Here is a 17,104-nt window from a genome sequence, read left to right on the forward strand (position 1 = left end):
AGAGTAAAAATTCAAGATGAATAAGATACATTTTCAGACTGATCTTTCGTGGAAATTATCGAAGTTAGCAATTGTAATATGGTGAGAAATTACCAATAAAGTCTAACATCATTCCTAAGGAAGAATGCTTCACTAGATACAACTGGATTTATTAATCTAAGCAGCAGGCAGCAGTAAATCCTAGCTGGCAAGGGAATCAATTCTCCCTATTAACTCTATGTAAGCTTCCAAACTCTTTCTTAAATATGGCAGTGGATAAGAAATGCAGCCTGCTGAATCCAAACCCTGAGGACTTACCTTCTTTCAAGTTCCAAATGCCATGCTAAGTGACTGTGGAGTAAAATCAAATAATAAAAGACAGCTCTATTGTGCATTTTCAATTAAATGAAATTAAGTACTGTCAGTTTACTAGACTTCAGCACTCAAATCACTTGTGCCACCTAAGTCTAGAGGCCACTATTACTTAGTTCTTTAAAAACCCTGGAGTTAGTCAAAAAAGGAAAACAAGGTTTGCTTTAATGAAACCCATCATGAATGTTTCCACTGCACAGGGTTTGGCTCCAAGCTGCCTTCCAACTAAGGCAGCTTGTCAAAAGCTACACCCTAGCAGGCAAAGGCTTTTATTTTTTGATATATTAATAGTTGAAGCAAAAAACATTATCAATGTCCCTATTAAAACATATTTCATCTTGGTGTCTTGTTAGGGTTTTTACTGTCTTACCTAACGCCGGGGTTGGACTCACAGAGGTCCAGGGAGAAGACAGGGAGACAAGACTCGAGGGCCATTGGCAGTGCCAAGAGCTGGGCACCCTCCTGCACAGCCTGGGTGGGAACATGAAGCATAAAGCAACAGCTTGGGTGTGCTAGAACAGAGAGAAGTCAGGACTTCCATCTTCTGAAATGGAGATCAATTTGCTGCAGTGATAGTGATAGAAAATTCTTGCACCTATTTTGCATTTTACAAACTCTCCTTTGATCCCTATTATGATTGCTATAAAAACAGCACTTGTTGTCTTTCATCCTCCAAGTTCATAGAGAAGAACTGTTAAATCAAGAGGCTGTTAACTTTCCAGGGAGCAAAGGAATTTAAGTACAAGGTAGGACTGTACTGAAGAGAAGGGAGAAGCCAATCTGGTCTGGTGTGTGAGCCTGGCAGGAGAGCACAGAATTCTTCGGTGCAGAGCTTGAGAGCCAAAATTTGAGGAGAGCTATAGATGCATCCTAGATATTGGAACGTGTGCATGGTCGTCTCTTTCCACTGAATGTAAAGAATTAACCACCTGGACATTGTGTTACTGAATGTCTTGGCATGATGGATGGACGACTTTCTCAGCAGCATTTGGCAGCTCTTAGCAGTTCAGAGGATGGCTCACAGGAACTAAGCTCTTTGACCTGTATTATGCAGGGAGTGAGACTAGATGTTGAATGGCTCAGTCACAACTTAGTCTTACAAAAAAGCCCAAAACAAAAAAGGTGAAGGTGCCATTTGGGATTAAATTGGCTGGAAAGAAATAGCACAGTTCAATGAAAGGGTAATTTTTGCCCATAATAATTCTTTTCTGCAGTTTTGACCAGCTCAAAGCTGAAGATCCCACCTCAAATGAAGCAGAAGGATACATCAATATTACTGCAGCAGAAACAAAAAGCAATGACTGACAGGGTTCCCTGAGCTACTTTTTTATGGTGAAAAGATGTTTAATTTCAAACAGAGGAAAACTGGAATACCCACTTCCCAATATATACCTGGATAGGAAGGAAAAAAACAGAGCATGAGTTCTGAAATAGAAGAAGGATAATTAGGGGCTTGAGACAACAGTTTTTAATACTGGGCTTTGCTACAGACAGATAACTTGTCCCAGTTCAGCAGGCAAATTGTCAAGAGCAAATCTCTTGTGACAGGTAGTAGACAAAGCAAAGGAAAAATCACTGGATTGTTCACCAGACAGGGAAGATGAGGTGGCAAAAAGACATTGTGCCAACATTCAGCCTCATGATCCTTTACAAAGAGGGACTTAGCTAGATTGTAATGCCTTTTTCTGTTTTACTTCTATATTACTTTAAAGAAAGTCCTTGATACAAAAGTAAATTATGTGCCCCAAAGAGCACATGCAAAATTTTAGCACCTCTAAACTTGCAGCAGCCCATGTAGAGACCAAGTGAGGAGAAGTAAACCAAGCTTAAGGAAACCTTTTAGAAAACACAGATCCTTAGATGAGTTGGGGAAAGCCCCTTTTTTCTGCTTCTGGAAAAGCAAATCACATCTTGCTTCCCTGCTGCTCTCATGAGTTTGACATAAGCAACACTTGTACCAGCAAGATATAACAAGGGGTGGGCAAGGGGAGTCCAGGAGAGCTTTTTCAAGGAAGGTCACCCTACCACATATCCAGGTTAGCACCCTCTCTCTGCTCCCAATTACAAGTCTGCTCTGACTCAGAGGAAAGGCACAGAAAATTAAATGAAGGATCAAATCTGGGAGATTTATCGTGCCAGTTCAAGAGGTGGCTGAGATTGATACAGGTCCATGTGTGGTATGCATCAATCTCAGTGCCAACAGCAATAAGAAAACCCTTGCAAACCACAGCATAACAAAAACAGCAGAACAAAACAAAACAAAACAAAACACCAAAAAAAAAAAAAAAAAACACTGGCAAATTGGCAAATCAGGCAACAGAAGAGATGCATTTCAGCACAGTAACATTTAATAAAAGCATGGGCCAGGGATCAAGGTGAGAAGTGAGCAAACAGATTCAGGTAGAACTTATCTCCAACAGCCTTTTGCATCATCCCATGGGCCAGTGCATGAAGGCATCTCACAGCCAGCTTTGTCAGCAATAGGGTGATGCCCCAGCTGGAGCCTCCAGCTCACAGTGCAGCCTCCAAGGTTTAGGAACCTATTTTAGCACTGCAAAGACAGCTGGTGCTGCAGGAAGGTGACATCACAGAGGAAGACATTTAATGCAGTAGGTGGCAGATCAGGTGCTTTATCCCAGATTTGCACTGCATTTTGATGCAAAGTGCTTAAAAGCCAGTGGGAGTCAAAAAATAAGGAAGAAATTCCAGACAGCATTAACTATTTTAAAAGAAAGATTTCTGGCACCCCATTTACACTTGTTTCCAGCTTATCCACGAAGCTCTGCTAAACCTTACTAAGACTTAATTCCCATAAATGTGATTCTCCCTCAGTGTTCAGCTAAGTAGCAATGTTTCAAAGAAAGTAAATACCAAATCGTGGGAGTTGGATTATTCATTCATGTGGTAAAAGCCATTATATATTAATACATACAGATGTTCCTACTTCAGGACTGATCTAAACATATGTAGATTTTAGACTCTGACACACAAACCATCTCTTATGCAATGGCCCATGTATGAGCCCAGGCTGATTTATCCTAGACTGTGTCAGGAGGATTCACGGGAGCTGTGTGAGAGATGGAATAAGCTTACAGCTAAATGACTAAAGAAAGAGTAAGCAAGAGCCTCATTTAAAATGAAAGGAAGAAGGGAGAAGGAGAGAAATCAAAGAGTCAGGGAATATCAGATTTAGCAGGACAACAAGATAAAATATGAAAGTTCCAAAGCTCCAAGTTATTTGATGTTGGAACTGGTGCAGCTGATCTCTTCAAACCAGCTGTTAAAAATTTCCCTGAATTGCCCATCAAATCTTGCTTCCAACAAGCTCAGCTCCTGTGTTTGCCCACTTCTTGCTTCCCATTAAGCCTTGACTTGGCTTCAGACTACCAACCTCCCAGCCTCCAAACAGGCTGATGTCAAAGATCAGCACAGCACCTCTTTGATGAAAACAAACATCTGTTCAGTACAGAAGATGGATGAGAGCCTGCTCCAGCAGTTATTAATGTATTCCAGCTGTTTTCTATGGCTGTCTTAATGCAAACTGCTGTGCTGTTTCCAGTTGCTTTATATCACACAGGTGAAAGAAAGCAGGTGGAAAACCCAGTCTTAGATTCAGCCAGCACAAGAATTCACAAAAGACATGGAAACTCCTGGTGAAATTCAGAACAAAATGCTGCAAGCTGTGACCCTCTGAAAAGTTCACAAAGATGTTTCTTGTGAGTACCTGTAAGCCAATACAACCTTGGGATTTTCATATGGAAATCCCGCTCTGTGAAGAATTCATGCCCCATAGTTCTGTGGGTTTATTTCCCCTATTTTTTGAAACCCAAAAACACAACAATCAAAGGATCAGTAGGAGCAAGGCATGGCCACAAGGAGCCTCAGGCTGGGAAATGTGGACACTGGTTAAAACAGCACTTGCAATTTGGTGAGAGTCCCAGCTCTCCCGACCATCACACACTCCAGAGGGACTCATGCCTCTGACCAGGCAGCCTCATGCCTAGGACTGAGGGAAAAGTCAGTTTTGCATTGCCCCAGGCAGGCACCTGCTCCCCTCTGAACAAGACAGGGGAACCTGGATAAGAAGGGGAGAGGCACAGGAGCTCTCCCGGGGCTGGGCTGAGCAGCTCCAGCAGCACAGCTCCACCAGCACCCCAAACCTGCCCTCTCCCCACACACCACTACCCAAGGCCAGGCAGGTTTGCAGCAGAATAAGGCCATACATCTGGAAAGATGCAACATGCACCTGAAAGGTTGCAGCTGGGAGTTTTACTTCTTACAGAGGATAGGAAGCAGCAAAGAACTCAGCAAAATTCAGGTGTAGCTAAAGACCACAGAGTGTTGGGGAGAAGAAGATGCACGTGACAGCCTTTCTCCAGGCAGGAACACAGACCATTAAATGTAATGCTTCACATTATGCTTCCAAATACCCACTTAATTTTGATTCAACAAGGCACTCGTGCTAATAAAAATTAAAACAGGTTCTGTAGAGTGTGTAATGGATGTGTGGAAGAGCTGCATGCGCAGGTGTATCTAAAATTAGCTATGAATACTAAACTTAACTGCTTTTCAAGTCTGGGGAGCACTGCAACCACCTGGAATTCCAGTTCTCGGCGGGGTGCCATGCAAGTGCCCATCCAGCCCCTCACCTCAGCAAGAGTCCTCAGGATTGTGGGGGGACATCCCTGCACCAGCTATCTCCCATTCCCACCTCTCTAACCTCCAGATGGAGTCTGGATTCTCCAAAAGCAAATATTGCCAAAAGTTTACCTCTTGCCACTGAATGCCAGAACCAAAGGCAGCTGCTGATGATACATTTCCACCAGTTTCACACAAGTATGGATGTCTGTGCGTCCACACTGCTGCAGGAGAGCTGAGTGCGTGCTCAGGGAGAGGAGAGGGAAACATGGTCTCTGTGAACGTCAGATACAGCAGGTCCATTTAATGACTAAACACACATGACTGTTTGCTTATAAAACACAGTGTCACATAAATCCGCTAGGAGCTAATTGCCTATTATAGCTCATGACGCTGCTGGAGTCAGCTGCTGAATTATAAAGGGTCCTTTACAAAGGAGGGAAAGCCAGTGGAGCTCTGCTCACCCGCCTCCACCACAGTTTCCAAACATTTTGTTTTCCAGTTCCTATAAAGTGAATGCTTATCCCCCCTCTAAGTGATGGGGCCCCTCTGCCAAGCTCGCTTGAGTAAGATTGGGGATAAATTGAAATACAAGGAGGAAGAGGAGTTTCTTTGATTCTTTTTTGAAATTAATAATAATAATAACAATGATAACACCATTTCCTCTGTTGTCTCAAGCCTCTTGCGCAGCCTCACAACTCATGGCACCCATCTCTCGACTGTCTCTGCAGCCAGCCTGGAGCTGGGTGGAATTTGCCACCACCCTAACAGCAGCAGTCACCTCCCATGGCCTGGCTACAGCAGCAAGGAGCAGGGAATGGCAGGGAGAACATCCCACATGCTGCACAGCAAGGACAGGCAAGGGAGCAATGGACCCCAGAGAGACACCTGGGTTTGGAGGAAAATAGGAAGCAATGAGTGATGCACCCTCTGTCTCTGAGTTCTTCTAACTTCAATCTGATTTTAACTCCACAGGTACAAGGTTTACAAGTCACCTGGGCTGTCTGATCCAGATCTGCACATATTTGAGCATCTTCCCACTGATTCCAGGCATACCTCTGTGGCTCTATCCCAGGACCCCATGCAGTCCATTCCTACCTCACACTCACATCCCCCTGATTCCCCTGCATGGCTTCACTGCTGCAGAGGCATCAGCTGAGGCTGAACCTGCAGAGATGGTGCCCCCAGACCCCCCCAGGTCCTGGGGGCTGCTGGGCTGCAGATTGGAGGCAGATTGGAGCAGAGCACAACGTCCCATGGCAGGAAGGAACAGGATCTGTTTATACAGTGGGTTGTATGGGAAATGCATTCCATTATTGGAAAAAAAAAATCCCTTAGCAAAACACATACCTTCATCTTATGCCAAGAGTTTAATCCTACCCAAATGGAGCCACATTCCATAAAGAAATTATCCTCTATAAATCACTGGGGCGGGAGCAGGCCACTTCCCTCACATTTCAGGGTGAATGATTCTCTGTAGTAAGGACCCTGTATGGATCAGCCATCATGGTCACAAGGGGAAAGGAGAGGATCTCCACTGAAATCTTATGGAAAAGCAGATTTATTGCTGCAACATCTCCACTATGTGAGCTGGTGGCACAACAGCGAGGACTGCTGGAGGTCTGACTCAGACCCTCATCAATTGTATGGTCATGCATGTGGTTGCTCAAAGATCGAGGAGCAGATCCATGACTGAAGTCGGCTGTTTGGCTGGAAAAGCAGATGTCTGAAGCTGGGCCATCCCACCCTCCCCTCAGCCTCAGGTGAGAGCTCCCACAGGGCAGGGGCTGAGGGTGCTGGACCTCTGGGCTCCCCATGTACTGAGAGGGCTCTGAGGAGGAACAGAACTTACTTGGGAGGGAATAATTATTTGGAGTCTCAAACAAGTTAGTTTACTCAATCTCTGCAAACAACTCGGCACATGACCTCCAAAACAGAAGCACACACCAGATCAGGACCTAAAGCCTCCTTTAGGAACAAGGAAAATGCAATGATGCAGAAGAATGAAACAAATCATTTCTTCACCCACACACCTGGCAGCAGGGAGCCAGATCATACTCTTTCCAGCACAAGTTCTTGCCTCCCAGGACAAAAGCATGTTTATGCTTTTGAAACTGCTCTCCAGTCCTTCTCAGCAACAGTGTTCTCCCCAGACCTGAGCCAGGTCTTACCTCACAGCTTCATTATGATAAACCACACAAGTGTTTATTATATATTAAGGCTGGAGTACTGCTGGGAAGAAAACCATAATACCTTCCACCTTGCTAACATGAACCTGCACAGTAAGAAACAGATCAGGTGTGAGCAGTGATGAAGTGGATCATCTCTTCATCTCTCAGCTACACTAAATAATTTACAGGGCCATTTTGGGACTGATATGCAAAGCAGTTTAACAATGATTTAACAAAAAAGTATGAAACTCCATCTTTTCATGGTTTCCAGGTGTTGAGATCAATTTACTTCACAGCAATTTTAATTTCTGGGCCTTTCTTTTCCCTCCTCCCCACAAAACCTGCAGCTGCCAACTATGCTGGCATATACAGCAGCTAGAAAACGAATTTCCCTGTGAAGCAAATTCTTCCAGGATGAATTGAATGAAGGCAGAGCTCATAATTGCACATTACTGAAAACATTTCTGATAAAAAAAATGGGGAGATATTTTTATCCACATCTCCAGTTGAAAATTGCTGGGAAAGATGCTTTTGAAAAGCCATCATCTCCAAGCATGTAATTATCAGATCCTTGAACAAAAACCCATGGTCAAAGGAAAAAAAAATACTTCCATTGAAATAAAAAAATCAGGGGTGGCAATTGTTAATAATGGAGGGAGAGAAATTCTTCATCCTGTGTGATTTTGCACATCTCAAGTTACTAGACTGATTTGTAAATCCACAGATTAATAAACTTGGTGGCTAAGAACATCAAGCTCAGTCATTTTTTGTTATGAACAGAATAATAATAATAATATTATAAGAAAAAAAATCAGAAGCAGACTAGCAGTCAGACTGTCACAGACCCAGAATTTCCTAACACCCACACAAGCACGTTTGTCTTGAAACCAAATTCTGCCACCTTGAATAGACAGGCATACAATGACCTGGGGGCCCCATCCTATCAAGGCTTAAGACCATGCCTACCCTGATGGGATTACTCACATGCTAAAATTTATGCAGTAGCTGAACCGACAGCTGAAAAGAGCCTTAAATGTTCTTATGCCTGATAGCATTTCATTGTCAATTGATGAATATTGCTAAATATTTTTTTGCTCTACTTTTTCCTATCCAGCTCTGCATTAGCACATCTTTCTGATTATTATTACTTGCTAGGTTTAATTGTTTCTTTTATTTGCAACACCTACACATGCCTACACACAAAAGAAGAGATGCCCTTTCCTCCAGATTGCCCAATACCTTTTTTCTAACCTTCTGGATAAAATCCCATTATTTCCATCCTTGAATTAGGTGGATATCACAAGCAGTAAACATTGGCATCTGCACACAATCAATTTTAGCAGTCCATTTTCAAAAGAAATTGAATCCTACATGTCCTAACACATGCAAACACCTTGGCAGTGCAGTTACCATTGGCTTACATGGATTAAAAAAATAAAACAAACATTATAAAGAACAATGATCCTTGACATAAAGCAAAATGCAAGACTTAACATACCACATGAAACTCAGTCCCTTTCTATGGATCACTCTAAGTCAAAGTGAACCTCTTCTGGTGGCACTGAAATTTTCTTAAGCATGGTGGCAGGGAAGTTAATGCCTCAGCTGGAAACTGGACTCCAACATTTAACACTGGAGAGAAAATCTCTCTAGCAGTTGTTCAACTGACAGTGTGGACCAACATTTGTGTCAAATTTCCCTGGATTTTGCATGAAAACCATCTTTCTCTTAACAAATCTGTAGTAATAAGATGTGCCTGACCACAAGCATTTGAGAGAAAAACTCAGTAACCCCCATACTGGAGGAGAAAAACTGAATTTAAAAAATTGTTTCTATAGGCCATGAAAAGCTGTAGGATATTACTTCCATCTGTTTTCTTCTATAAAAGAGCAATTTCAGTGAAATGGGTCATCTCTAGAAAAGAGCAAGAATTTGTTTTGACAGCACAGATCAGCTCATTTATACTTAAAAGTTTAGTCAACAAAACTTAAGAGACCTGGTCACCAAAGTCCCAAAGCCATCAGGAGGTGTCCATAAGAACCTAAGGAGGGGGTAAGACATCACAAGGCTGAAGAATAAAATGTAATGTTCAGTTTAAAAAAACCAAACCAAAACAACATGCTACCAGAGTGGGGGCGAGAGAATGACAAATCCATCACCCTGTCTTTCAGTTCCTGAAGCTGCCTGTGTGTGAGCTGTTAACACCAAATGAGGAAGACTAACTGCAAACCTGGATCTACCACAAATAAGTCATGCCCACTCAATTGCTTTCCATATGAGAGTAACATTTCTGCATAGACAGAAAATGCAAGTTGCTATATCTCAATTTTAGAAATGCTTCTGACACTGTTTCACATGCTATTTTTGTAAGTGTGTTTGGGAAGCAGGATACAGATGATTATGAAGTGTATGCAAAACTGATTAGAAAACCACACACTGAGAAAATTCATCGGTTGTTCATAATCAGGAGAGAAAGATGTATTAAAGGAAGTTCTGTGGGGACAATCCCCAGCCTAGTATGGCTCCAAGTTTTCACTAAATGACCTGGATGTTGCAGAGAGCTTATTGAGACTACTGACAGCAACAAGGCATGAGGGACTGGGAGCAGGCTGGGACATAGATATTGAACCCAGAATGACTCATACATGAAAAGACCAAGGTACAATTTGGTAGAGGGGCATGCAAGCTACCAGACCCAGGCAGGAACAATCTAATGAATGAAGGATGGGGAAAAACTATAGAAGTGACAGCAAGGACTCTTCAGATACTGTGGGCTGCAAACCAAATGTAAATCCAGAGTGCAATGTCATATGCAGGATGAGCTAACACCCTGCTACAAGCAAAGTGGGTATAGTCTACAAAATCTGTGAAATCATCATTTAATTTTACTCAGCACTGATAAAAGCCTTGGCTTGAATGCAGTTCCCAGACCTGGTTACCACAGCTCAACAACTATTTGGCCCAGCTGAAGTTCATTCAGGTTGAACCAGTGCAGGTTGGTCAGACATCTGCAAGACCACAACTTCTGAGGCTGGGGGGAGAGATGAGTTGCCTATGCTAAAAAGAAGAGAGAGAGGAGGAAAAAATGTATTATTTCTCTCTTCAGATATTTGAACGTGATGCACTAGAGGGAAAGAAGTAATCTGTCATCTGTGTTAGGATGTAATGCAAAGGCACTGAAATTACAAATAAGCAAAGTTTTTCCTTAAAATTTTAGAATACTGAATTAATTTGAGTTGATGAGGTGTTCCCAGATAGGATATAGTCAAATGCAATGTGGATGGATGCTATTACAGGTATGGCCAATACTATCTCAAGGTAGAGGAACAGCACAAACTTTCTCTGCCCAGTTTTGGCTCGAGGAAATTAAGATCTGTGATTCAGACCCAGAGATGTTTGTCTTGATACACATACCCCAGTTTGTTTTTCTCTTAATCTTTCATTTGGCTGCAACTGAGGCAAAGCTGACAAGTGACGTAAGCAGCCTGATGAGCAGGACTTATATTAAATAGCACTATTGTGATGAATTCTTCAATAAGAAAGATAAAATCTTTCTTCCTAGGAGATTTATCTATGAAGATTTCCTCCTGTCTTATTCTAGCTCCTCACATTAGTTTTCTATCCCTTTCAGGCATGTTTTTTTCTATTCTTTCCACTGCTTATTTGGCAAGCAGAGAACAGGGGAGCTGATCCCTTGAAAACCGAGAGCAGGAAGGGGCAGAGATCTATTAACAGGTCTCTTTTTCTGGCCATTTCCACCCTGCAATAAAGGGTGCAGTTTGCCAGTCTGGAAAAAGGACAGGAAATTCTGTCCTTGGTCTGCAGAGAGTCCATCTCATGCTAAAAGCATGGCTTCTAAAGGCAACAAAAAAGACCACACCTAAAACCAAACAGCAAACCCAAACAGAAAAGAACATCCTCACTCATCTACTATCTTTATTCTTCCTTTGCCTTCTATAAAAATTGTATTTTTAAAAAATAAAAAATAATTAAGTCAGCCAAGTGGTTACATCTGAAAGACAAATAGTCTTCTAAAGTGTCTGTGCTGTCCTCAATTAATATTTGACATGAGCTGGTTTGGGATGGGATCTTCAGTGGGTCACTTGGAGCAGCACAAAGGAGATTCAGTGAGTTCTGTTGCTCTGCCCATTCCTGCAATGATCCTGCAGTAAGGACTATCTGAATGTGAAGTTTGTTAGAGCATAGCATAGAGGATGTTCCTGGACTACAGAAAGGCCATAAAGAATTTCAGGGAAGTCCTCCAACAGCGGGATTACAAAGGCTCTTGTGGAAATACATTCACCTTCCTATCAGCAGAACTACTCACTCTAAATAGAAAATAAACATCACTGCTACTTTGCATTTTCTGACCCTTCCATTCTGAAGGACACACAAAATCTCTCTATTATTAAAATGTCCCAACAAAAAATGTCTGAAAGCAACTGACAGAAAGAAAAGAAATCACCAATACCCTATTGGTGGTGGGCCCAAAAAGCACTTCTGAAATGTCTGGGTGCTTCTTTGAAACAATTCATTTGGTTTTGCCTATTCCACTTAAAATGCTAAAATGAGTGGTAAGATTGCTATTCCCTTCATTGCTTCCATTCTAGATTTCCAGAAAGCATTCCCAAGAAAGCCATGATCTCAGTCCTCAGGAGCACCACAAGCATAAGCTGTGAGGGTCTGACACCAGGGTAAAAAGGCTTCCTTACCCACCCAGTGACTGCACAATTCCCTTGTACATGACATAACATTGGCCCAAGATTCTTGAGAAATGTTTGGGGCTGACATCAGAAAAATTTCTCATTTGATTACCCAGCATCCAGACAACATCACCATTTGCAACAACACAGCCATCTTGAAGCACCAGATGTCTCTGGTGTGATGTTGGAAGTTTCACAAATTACCCTCTCTGTGGCTGGTGGCATCAAGGAAATCCCTCCAGCACACTCAGTGTCAGCCACCTCCAAACCACAGCCCAGCTCCTGGCTCAACCCCAAGAGCAGTGTGATATTCTGCCAAGTTGTCTTTTGATCTTTCCATGGAACAAGTGCATTCCTGCCAAGTCACACGCCCAGATGCCCTCAGCCTATCAGGACTCATCAACGTGTCTCTGGCAGCTTCAAATTAAGCCCCCAAAATGCTTCTTGCTGTGCTGGTACAGTAGGTGAACATTGCCTCCAGTCACTATCCATGGGATTAGGCAACACAGCCAGGCTAGGATGCTTTCCACCTGGTTCATCTTACCCTCAGACTGAGGGAGGGAAAACAATTTTCTAAAGTTGGGTTCATGCTTTAGGGCTTCTTAATGCTACAGAGAGGACAAAGTCTCACTTTGTACATCACTTCAGGCAGTGCAAAATTATTCAGAAACCATAAATTACCTCTGTACTTCCAACCCCAATGTCTTTGCTTTCAGAAGGGAAATGCTTGCATCAGAGCGGAAGACAAGCTCCATGCAGCACATTCAGCTGCAACAAGCAGAGCTACAGCATGCAACAAAGTACCTGAATATTGCACTCAGTTAGAAATATGAGCCTGTCCTTCCTGAAAAGACTGGGGCCAGAATTTGGTGACTGCCCTTTATAAAGGTGCCCTTCTACACTCATCTTCCAAGTCTCTTGTAGAAATGGAATAGATTTTTTTCATACTCCACAGTAATAGTGAACTCATATCTAAAGCAAGGGGTAGCAGCTCATTGAAATGGCAGATTTCTAGCAGGAGCTGAAATATTTATTAGACAAGGTAATAGTGGATTATATAGGAGGGGGGTCAATGGCAGTGATGCCAATACATTCAGCAGAGTCCCTTCTCCCCTCTTTCTTCCCAGCCCCCTAATCACTATTGCTGAAATGCCCAGACCATTCACACACTGAGCTTGGAAAATAAGGAACTGCATTTAGCTTTTATTTTTTAAACAGCCAAAACAGCTGTAAAGGCTCCACAATATCTTAGGTGCCATAAGAACAATCCCTGTGACTGCCAATCTTCCAGGTGGAAAAGGCAGCCTGAAGGGTACTCCAGTGGTCACAGGGAGAAATTCCTTACAGAGAAGCAGAGACATATTTCACAAATCAAAGCAATTAAGTTTGCATGCAATGGTTTGGATTTGTAAAACCACTTTGAAAGTAGCACATGAAACTGCCCATGATATTAAAGATGCTTAAAGAAAATCAGATTAAACAAAAGTAAACTACTGGACAAGGGCAAAAAAAAAAAAAAAAAAATACAGACATGGCTCACTCACCAAAGTCTGACTGCAAATCCTTTTTCAGTCCACAAAGCATGTCTGCTGTTATCTATCAAATCATTCAACTAACTGTAAGAGCCGCTCCGTTTTCTCTCCCTGCCTGCGCTGGAATCCGCTCCCGGGCAGCCCGGGCTGCTCCCGGCGCCGAGCGCGGCTGCAGCGCACACGCGGCTCCCGCACTGCCCGGCAGCGAGATCGAGCACCAATCGTCCGGGGCTCTCCAGTTTGCGAGGACTCAGAGATGTGGCAATCCTCTAGGAAGAAATATCTTTACACGGTTGTTTAACGTGCGGCTCGCCAGTCCTGTGTGGAAATAGGAAAATGAAGGGTATGGGGGTTTTTTAATGAGGTCCTAAAAATCCGGTGCTAGTTCTCTCGGCCCCACTGTCCATCAGGCATTGCCAAGCAAAAGTTGGAAGCGCGGTGATTAACCGGAACAGCTGGTTGAAGGGGAGGCAGCCACTGAACCCTGACGCTCCGGCAGATGCAGCAAATGTCGAGCGAGCACTTCATTCCCGGCGGAATTCCACCCCGCGCCCCGCCGGCGGAGAGAGGGCACCATCCCGCGGAGATGCGCTGGCCCCTTCCTGCCCGAGCCCCTCGCTGGCTCTCACGGGCATTTCAGGAGCGGGGTGGGGGAATAAAAAAGGCACAGACGGGAGGAGGGCGGGCAGGAGGTGCTGCGGCGGAGGCAGCGCTGCCCCCGCGCCGCGCTCAGCGCCAGAACTTGGCCGGCAGCGGAGCCGCGCAGCAGCCCCGAGTTGCAATTGCAGTTGCAATTGCAGTTGCAATTGCAGTTGCAATTGCAGTTGCAATTGCAGTTGCAATTGCAGTTGCAATTGCAGTTGCAATTGCAGTTGCAATTGCAGTTGCAGCAGCGGGGCTGAGCACAAGAAGAGGCTGCGACTGCAGTGTTGCCTGACACACTTTCCTCTCCCCCACCCCCTCTTGGCAAGTGCTTGCAGAGCCTCCAGCACCTTTCAAGGCAATGTCAAGCTGCTGTCAAAGCATTACAGTGCCTCCCAAACACATACACACGGTGCTCGTAAGGGAATATGAGGCTGCAGCCTTGTGTCCTCCCTACAGCGTTTGCTGAAAACTCTGTTTAACCCTTTCTGAGGAAAGGCGGAGGAATCAGCACCGGCAAAAGGCATTCAAGTCCTGTGTCGAGATCTTGGCCAGACGAGGCTTTGAGGGCAGTGCTGGGACCCAGCTGGTCACCAGGAGTTTGGCTCTCCAGGACAAGATGCTGCATGGCTTCCCTGGCCCTGCACTGTGGGTAGGGAAAGGGCACTGGCCTAGGAAGAAATGGTTGCAGGAAACCAGTGTCTCCTTCCTTTACTATTAAAATGGAAAATTTGTCTGATTTGTGTTGAAGATCCAGAGCATGCAGAGTATGCCAATGCCCTGCCCATGAGATTCTAAGGGTGTGCACAGGGTCAGATCCTGCCTCCAGCACCGTGCAAGTCCCCTTCTCAGACAAACTGTGAGATGCAAACTGTGCTAAACAGCTCATGGCAGCATTCTTCATAGTCACCTTATTCTCTTGAGAACTACTGCATCTATAACAGCAAGATTATACCCACAAGCAGTGAAGAGAGATCAAGATGAGCATGGACTAAGGCACAGAAGGCATCTACATTTTTGTATGAGGGTCCAGGTATGGTTGAGACTGCTAGTAGATTTGTCTGAAAGTGGTCAAAAGGCCACAAATTTAGAAGGAAGCTCTGGAAAGGCAGCAAGGTTAAGCCTAGTTTCCTTAGGAAAGAAATCTGGATAAATCAAGAGGAACTAAACACATCTGAATGCACAAGCAGAAAATACTTAGAGACCTGGGGGTCCTAACTCTGTGTGGAGGAAGATAACTGGGTTTCAGCCTAATGCCAGAGCTCTTGTTCAGATTGAAATGCAGCTGCATTTCTACTGTGGTTCAAATTCAGCTATTTCATGAGAGGACAACTTATACAAAAGCAATAAAATCACTAAGTAATAAAAAACTACTTACAAAAGAGATATTTTGGTCCATAATTTGTTTAAAAGAAGTTGTTCAGCTGACAATAGACTTAATTAGTAATTGAGGCAAAATTTATAATTAGAAATCTTTTCACACAGCTATTAATGCTTTTGCTGCAAAGAAATTTCATCTTAAAGGAAAAAACATTACCAGTTGCACCACAAATACAAGAAGCTGCTAATTTGAGAATAGCCCATTGCTTGGGATGCCATGAAATGGATGTCTCCAAAATGGTGTTTTAAAGAAAAATTTTAAATAATTGTGTTTACACCACCATAAAATTCTTCCCACATTATCTGCTGCACAAAAAAAGTGTGTGAGAACACACACTCTAATACACAGTTGAAGCTGCTTGTTTCTGTGGATGAGAACTGGCTGGAGCTGCCCCATTCCTCTGATGTTGGTGGAAGAGGCATTTGGGCATTTCAAGCCCAGAATTGCTGGTGGCATTCGTTGAGCTTCTTGGCAAGACACCAGAGAACCAGGAGCCTGGAGAGGACAAAGATGTTTACTCTACGGTTTCTGGCCAAAATCCACAAACACAAAACTTTCTTCATGTTTCAGGTGGCACTACATTAAAACCAGTTAAAGTGAAAAGCTTGAGTTTCTAATGGGGAAGGGTAAGGATGCACCACACACCCCAACAAAACAAGACAGACCAAAGACATATGGTATGGCATAAAAATGTGTAGGTGTCATAAAAGAGCATCAACCTAAGCTATGGTGACAAACTCAAGGAACAGTATGTAGAGATTTGATGTTTCAGGAACAGTCTGTGCATTGTCCTGTACCTTCTTGATATAAACTTTAAGTTTGTGTGCTCAGAATTAGTAGCTTTCCAAAAATGCTCTGGCATATCAACTACATACAAGCTTCATCTACAAATGTATGGTTTTTAAAATAAGTTAATCTTGTGGAGGTAGGATGTTTAAAAAGTTTTTTCACAGGAAAAAAAAAAAAGAAAAAAAACAATCTCAGTTCTGGTTTTTTGGCATATTCTGATCTCCTATTACCACTCCAGGAGTACAGTTCACTTGTAAGTAAGGAGCATCTACCCTTACATGCACAGACATGTACTAGTACTTGCTTTAGCATTTCTTGTACCCACCACATCCTGTCCTGCTTGTGAACCTCATACATATTTCTCCAGAACTGCCTTACAAATCCTCCCAGAACCTCATTGGGAGTGATGCTGCAAACCTTACATGCCCTAAATTGGTTGGGACAACATTTACTGAATACACTTTCATCCAAACAAGACAGGGAGGACAGCAGAGGGAAGATCACAAGCTACTCAAAATATTCATTATTTAGTCCAGTGTTTGATAGGTATTTGTAACCATTTTTATTTAACCACATCCAAAAGGATCCTTGTCAGAAGTCACAGGACTGTGGAACACACACACAAGATCCTGATATGAACCATTTAGCACTGAACATGGTCTGAGCTCTGGAGAACATGGAGAGAATCTTACATCACTCCACATTAGGAAGTCTCAGGAGACTCTCTGAAGACAGCTGAATGAACATAATGAACAGTGAGCCACAAGACAATGATGAGGAAAAACCCCCAACCACATGCACTTAGAGAGTGCAGAGAAACACTGATGTTCCAACCGCATATAAAATGATATTAATAGCAACAGAAATTGCTTTGGGTTAGGGAAGGTTCAGAAGAGA

At 43.3% G+C, this 17,104-nt stretch overlaps 1 protein-coding gene across 4 annotated transcripts in view; it reads right to left on the bottom strand.

The window, feature by feature from the left end:
• The window catches only part of GRIP2 (glutamate receptor interacting protein 2), a 256,543-nt gene that overhangs the window by 67,523 nt on the left and 171,916 nt on the right, over window positions 1-17,104 (bottom strand). Inside the window, exon 1 of one of the 4 annotated variants that reach the window (XM_021531545.3) lies at window positions 13,408-14,224. The exons of 2 other annotated variants lie outside the window; for them this stretch is intronic. In XM_021531545.3, the coding sequence (XP_021387220.1) occupies window positions 13,408-13,447 (40 nt within the window). In that variant the 5' untranslated portion in view covers window positions 13,448-14,224. Of the gene's footprint in view, window positions 1-10,091; window positions 10,106-13,407; window positions 14,225-17,104 lie in introns of those variants that run through there. One more of the 4 variants, XM_077786131.1, reaches the window with a different exon arrangement.

The sequence above is a fragment of the Lonchura striata genome, chromosome 12, assembly GCF_046129695.1.
Source record: "Lonchura striata isolate bLonStr1 chromosome 12, bLonStr1.mat, whole genome shotgun sequence".
Lineage (NCBI taxonomy): Eukaryota > Metazoa > Chordata > Aves > Passeriformes > Estrildidae > Lonchura > Lonchura striata.